The following is a 7,243-nucleotide window of genomic DNA, read 5'->3' on the forward strand; positions in this document are numbered from 1 at the left end:
AGCCTGCAGAGAGCCAATGGAGGAACACAAGACCCAGGTGACCTCGGAAGCAACAGACATGCTCACAGCCTGGTGACCCCAGTGACAATACCTGACACTGCAGCAACATTGAAGCAGCAAGACACCAGCAACTGCAGAGGCACAAGCAGCACAAAGAGGCCACTGACAATGCCTCTGACAGAAGCAGTGGAGGGTACAAAGTTCAGGCTCTCAAATACAACCAGAAGCAGCTCAGAAGCAAAATAACCAAAGTCTTACCCAAATAAGAAAAGTGCTTGCATAAATGCACTGGCAGAGGACCAATTCATCAAATACCATTAAGAACTACAATAACAAAGAAGAACAGAAGGAGAATAACAACTTTCCAGAAACCAAACTTGAAGTCCCAGAAGAATACAATCTAACTGGCAGAGAATTCAAAATAGCTGTCATAAATAAACTCAATGAGTCACAAGAAAACTCAGAAAGACAGTTCAGTGAGCTCAGGAATAAAATTAATGAACAGAAGGAGTACTTCACAAAAGAGACTGAAACTCAAAAAAAAAAAAACAGAAATTCTGGAGATGAAGAAAACAGTGAGATAAAAAATAATGTAGAAAGCATTAAAAATAGAGCAGACTTTATGGAGGAAAGAATCAGTGACCTCAAAGATAGAAACCTAGAAATGATTCAGATAGAGGAGGAGAGAGAACTAAGATTTTTAATAAAATAAGAAATTCTTTGAGAAATATCTGACTCAGTTAGGAAAAGTAACATATGGATTATGGGTATCCCAGCGGGAGAAGAGAAGGAGAAAGAAGCAGAGAGCTTGTTCAAGGAAATAATAGCTGAGAACTTCCCAAACCTGAGGAAGGAACTGGACATGCAAGTACGTGACACTAATAGAACTCCTAATTACATCAGTGCAAAAAGACCTTCTCCAAGGCATATAATATTAAAGCCATCAAAAGTCAATGACAGGGGCCGGCCCCGTGGCTTAGCAGTTAAGTGTGCGCATTCTGCTACTGGCAGCCCGGGTTCGGATCCCGGGTTCACACTGATGCACTGCTTCTCCGGCCATGCTGAGGCTGTGTCCCACATACAGCAACTAGAAGGATGTGCAACTATGACATACAACTATCTACTGGGGCTTTGGGGAAAAAAAGGAGGAGGATTGGCAATAGATGTTAGCTCAGAGCCGGTCTTCCTCAGCAAAAAGAGGAGGATTAGCACGGATGTTAGCTCAGGGCTGATCTTCCTCACAAAAAAAAAAAAAAGTCAATGACAGGGGCCAGCTCAGTGGCACAGTGGCTAAGTTCCCATGCTCCCCTTCAGCAGCCCAGGGTTTGCAGGTTCAGATTCTGGGTGCAGACCTACACACCACTCATCAAGCCATGCTGTAGCAAGCATCCCACATACAAAATAGAGGAAGACTGGCATGGATGTCAGCTCAGAGCCAATCTTCCTCACCAAGGAAAAAAAAAGTAAATGGCAAAGAAAAAATATTAAAAGTAGCAAGACAGAAGAAAATAACCTACAAAGGAACACCTATCAGGATTTCAGTGGATTTCTCAGCAGAAACCTTACATGCTAAGAGAGAGTGGAGTGATATATTCAGTATATTGAAAGTCAGAAACTATCAGCCAAGAATACTCTACCCAGCAAAATTATCCTTCAGATACGATACAGATATAAAAGCTTTCCCAGACAAACAAAAGCTGAGGGAGCTCACCAGTATACCTGAAATATAAGAAGTGTTGAAAGGAGCCCTCCTACCTGAAACAAAAAGGCAAAGTTTATGAAGCTTTGAGCAAGGAGATAAATAGACAGAAAGAAACAGAAAGTTGCAGCTACATATCAGAATAAGTTAGTAAACACTTAATTATAACATAAAGGGGAAAGGGAAAGAAAGCATCATAAATAACTATAAACACTTCAATTTAGTAACAAACTCACAACACAAAAAATAATAATTCGTGACAACAATAACGCAGAAGGGGAAGAGGAAAGAGATGGAACCTGCTTAGGCTAATGGAGATAAGAGGCTATCAGAAAATGGACTATCACATCTATGAGATCTTTTATACAAACCTCATGGTAATCACTAAACAAAAAATCAGAGCAGAGTCAAAAATCATAAATAAAGATAAAACTGAAAAAACCATCACAGAAAACCACCAAATGGAAATGGAAGACAGAAATACAAGCAAAAAGAAACAATGAAAATATAGAACAAACACAAAACCAGAGAGAAAATGACAGTATTAAGCCCTCATATATCAATAATCACTCTAAATGTAAATGGATTGAATTCACCAACCAAAAGACACAGAATGACTGGATAGATTAAAAAACACACCCAACAATTGCTTCCTCCAGGAAACACATCTCAGCTCTAAAGACAAACAGAGGCTCAGAGTGAAGGGATGGAAGATGATACTCCAAGTAAATGGAAAGCAAAAGAAAACAGATGTAGCTATACTTATAACAGACAAAGCAGACCTTAAGATAAAAAAGAAAATGAGAGACAAAGAGGGGCAGTATATAATGATAAAAAGGACATTCCACCAAGAGGACACAACACTTATTAAAATATAAACACAGGAGCACCAAAGTGTATAAAGCAACTATTAACAGACCTAAAGGGAGAAATCGACAGAAACACAACAGTAGTAGGGAACCTTAACACCCCACTTATGTCAATGGATAGATCATCCAGACAGAAAGTCAACAAGGAAACAGTGGACTTAAATGAAACACTAGACCAGATGGACTTAATAGATATACATACAACATTCCATCCAAATACAGCAGAACACACATTCTTCTCAAGTGCACGTGGAACATTCTCAAAGATAGGCCATATGTTGGGAAACAAGGCAAGCTTCAATAAAATTAAGGAGACTGAAATCATATCAAGCATCTTTTCCAAACACAATGCTCTGAAACTAGCAACTACAAGAAAAAAGCTGGGAAAGTCACAAATATATGGAGACTAAACAACATGCTTCTGTACAACTATTGGATCAATGAAAACATCAAAGAAGAAATCAAAAAATACCTGGAGACAAATGAAAATGAGAACACAGCACACCAACTCTTATGGCATGCAGTAAAAGCAATACCAAGAAGGAAATTTATAGGAATACAAGCCTACCTCAAGAAACAAGAAAAATCTCAAAAACAATCTTACACTATACCTTAAAAAACTAGAAAAAGAAGAACAAATACAGTCCAAAGTCAGTAGGAGGAAGAAATAATAAAAATCAGAGCAGAAAAAAAAGAAATAGAGACTAAGAAAACAATAGAAAGGATCAATGAAACTAAGAGCTGGTTCTTTGAGAAGATAAACAAAATTGATGAGCCCTTAGCCAGATCCACTAAGAATAAAAGAGAAAATACTCAAATAAATAAAATCAGAAATGAAAGAGGAAAAATTCCAACAGACACCACAGAAATACAAAGGATTATAAGAGAATACTATGAAAAGCTGTATGCCAAAAAGCTGGATAACCTAGAAGAAATAGATAAATTCTTAGAATCATACAACCTCCCAAAACTGAATCAAGAATAAATAGAGAATCTGAAAAGACCAATCACATGCAAAGAGATTGAAACAGGAATCAAAAACCTCCCAAAAGACAAAAGTCCAGGACAGATGTCTTCTCTACTGAATTCTAACATTCAATGAAAACTTAATACCTATCCTCCTCAAACTGTCCCAAAAAATTGAAGAGGATAGGATGCTTCCTAACACATTTTATGAGGCCAACATCACACCGATACCAAAACCAGAGAAGGACAACACAAAAAAAGAAAATTATGGGCCAATATCGCAAATAAACATAGACGCAAAAATCCTCAACAAAATACTAGCAAATCAACAATACACTAAAAGGATCATATACCACAATCAAGTGGATTTACTCCAGGGATGTAGGGATGGTTCAACATCTGCAAATCAACCAATGTGATATACCACAATAGGTGCAGAGAAAGCATTTCACAAGATCCAACATCCATTTCTGATAAAAACTCTCAGTAATATGAGTATAGAAGAAAGTACCTCAACATAATAAAGACCATATATGACAAAGCCACAGCTAACATTATACTCAATGGTGAAAAACTGAAAGCTATTCCTTTGAGAATAGGAACAAGAAAAGGTGGCCCACTCTCACCACTCTTACTCAACATAGTGCTGGAAGTTATAGCCAGAGCAATTAGGCAAGAAAAAGAAATAAAAGGGATCCAAATGGGAAAGGAAGAAGTAAAAGTGTCACTCTTCCAGGATAACATGATTCTATATATAGAAAACCCTAAAGAATCCACCAAAAAAGTATTAGAATTCTGTGAAAAATATTGTGGGAACTTTGATAGGGATTGCACTGAATCTATAGATTGCTTTAGGAAGCATGGACTTCTTAACTATGTTAACTCTTTCAATCCAAGGGCATGGAATATCTTTCCACTTCTTTGTGTTTTCTTCAATTACTTTCAGCAGTGTTTTACAGTTTTCAGTGTAAAGATATTTCACCTCTTTGGTTAAGTTTATTCCTAGGTATTTTATTCTTTTCGTTGCAATTGTAAATGGGACTGTATTCTTAATTTCTCTTTCTGCTACTTCGTCGTTAGTGTATAGAAATGCAACTGATTTGTAGGTTGATTTTGTATCCTGTAACTTTGCTGTAGTTGTTGATTATTTCTAATAGTTTTCTTTTGGATTCTTATGGTGAACACAATACAGTCTATACAGAAACTGAAATCTAGTGAGGTCCACCTGAAATTTATAAATTGTTGTAAGCCAAGATGACCTCAATAAAATAAATTTTTAAAAAAGAATTTTATTGACAATTCTAGTTGCTGCTAGAAAATTTTCCCAAATTGAAATTAATAACTTAAAAAAACCTAAAACATACAATGACTCAACAAAGTTTATTCAGTTTTAAACCTTATTGTCAATCATACAAAATTACTTGAAAAACTTGATCATAACAAAATATTTTGAAATACATAATCACTTATGAGTTATTTATTTATTTTTACCCATGTATTACTGTCCTTCAACAGATTGCCATTAAATTTATTCACCTCTGGGGGAAAAAAACAGTCAAATATCAGAAACTTCAGATGGTTCAACTTATCTTCGTTTTACAGATGACAGAATTTAAGGATAAAGAGGTTAAGTACTTTGTCTGTTAGTATAAAGCAAAGCTAAGATGTGAAGTCAAGCAGTCTGGCTCAAGAGTATGTGCTTACAACCATGTCACTGGAAAAGAAGAGTTTACCTAACTCTGAGGAATCATTGCTTTCTATATAATTAGGGAAAGGCTTAGCACTAGCTGGGACAGAACTATCAAATAGGTCATTGTCTTTGCCTGTTACCTGGCCCCATTGTTCAAATCCCCCGACAACACAGGAACATAGCTTTTGAAACAACTGGAATAATTATAGGGTTTAATTCGTTGTAACTACATGCACTAGCCCAACTGCTTAAGAAGCCATAACCCAGTGATCCAATTTCAGACTGATGTTGTGATAAAAAAAAATCTAAATAATTCAAAATAACCTTAGCTGTTTGCTTTTGTTTACTGAAGGGCAATGTATAGTGAAGGGTTAGAGATAGACAGCAATGTCTCTTCAAAATCCCCTTTTTATCTTTTGTCTGCTTTCTTTACACATTACAGCTGCTCCCATGCATGTCTCACTATAGAACCTCAAAAAAAAAACTAGCGCTAATAATTGCAAATATTGTCATATTTCCCAAGCACTTTTCTTCAGATTCTGCATCACAAACCCTGAAAATCAATCTGATATGGAGGAACCTCCTCGGAACAAAGTAGGAAAAGAGATAGAAGAGGCCAGTCCAGAATCCTCCTTATCAAGGAGGGGCAAGAAAATGTGGAAACAGTCCCATATCAGTACATTTTGTTCCATCACTGCATAAGAAAGAAGAGTACCATACCCTTCCTGGTTATGGGCAGAAAATACATGAAGAAAATCCTGGACATTGGTAATTAAACTAGTAAGTAAAGCATCCATGTTGCTGTGTTTCATAGGATTCATGTCTGCAGCATGGCCAGGGAGTCTTAGAGATGTTTGTCTCTCTTGATATCAAAATCACTTAAAACAGCTTCCTGAAACTCAACACCTCACTGAATATTCTCTTCATTGCCACCTTCATCTCTGTATTCCTCAAAGTATAGATGGCAGCGTTCAGAAATGGGGTGATAATTATATCAAAAACGGCCAGGAATTTATCCACTGGCATTGTGGGAAATGGCCATAAGTACACAAAAATACATGGACCAAAAAATAAGACCACCACTGTGATGTGAGCTGACAGTGTAGAGAGGGCCTTGGACAAGCCATCTGAAGAACGTTGCCAAACAGTGACCAAGATGAAGATATAGGAGATGATCAAAATGAAAAAAGTTCCCAGGGAGATGAAACCACTATTGGCACTGACCATGAGCTCCAATCTGTAAGTGTCTGTGCAGGCAAGCCTAATAAGTCGAGGAAGATCACAGTAAAAGCTGTCCACTTCATTGGGGCCACAGAATGGTAACTTTACAACAAATACAAGTTGGATCAATGAGTGGATGATTCCAATGGTCCAGGAAGCCACCAAGAGTAAAACACAAGTTCTGAAGTTCATGATGATCAGGTACTGGAGAGGCCTACGTATAGCAACATAACGGTCAAGGGCCATGGCAATGAGCAGCACCATCTCAGTTCCTCCAATAACATGAACAAAGAACATCTGAGCAATGCAGCCTTGGAAAGAGATTACTTTTCTCTCCTTGAAAAGATCAGAAATCATCTTGGGAGCTGTAATGGAGGAAACCCACATGTCAACAAAGGAGAGATTGGCCAGCAGGAAGTACAGAGGGGAGTGCAAGTGAGGGTCAGAGATCACTGTGAGCAAAATGAGAAGGTTTCCCAAAATACCCGCTACATAGAACACAGAGAAAATCAGGAAGAGGGCTAGCTGTATCTCCAAAGAACTGGTGAGTCCCACCAACACAATCTCAGACACCACCGAGTGATTTCCTCCCCCCATGGTCTCAGTCACTTTGGACTTCAAATTTGCCTGCAAGAACAGAAAAAATGAGAAATTGGAATTACTGGCCGTATCAGTCAGGGTTCCATTAGAGAAGCATAACCACTAGGAGATAGTATACTCAGGGATTTGTGACAGTGACTCGACCTTACATAATCATGGAGGCTGATTCAGCAGTCTCTGTAAGTCTGTTGTCCTTGC

General features: G+C 37.7%; 1 protein-coding gene across 1 annotated transcript; it reads right to left on the reverse strand.

Annotated features, from left to right (window-relative positions):
• Window positions 1–6,103: 6,103 nt before the first annotated feature.
• LOC131405390 (olfactory receptor 4F3/4F16/4F29-like) lies at window positions 6,104–7,042 on the reverse strand. The gene has a single exon (XM_058540442.1). The coding sequence runs from the start codon at window positions 7,040–7,042 to the stop codon at window positions 6,104–6,106; it is 939 nt and encodes a 312-aa protein (XP_058396425.1).
• Window positions 7,043–7,243: the final 201 nt, after the last annotated feature.

This window comes from Diceros bicornis, chromosome 5 (genome assembly GCF_020826845.1).
Source record: "Diceros bicornis minor isolate mBicDic1 chromosome 5, mDicBic1.mat.cur, whole genome shotgun sequence".
NCBI classification, from domain to species: domain Eukaryota; kingdom Metazoa; phylum Chordata; class Mammalia; order Perissodactyla; family Rhinocerotidae; genus Diceros; species Diceros bicornis.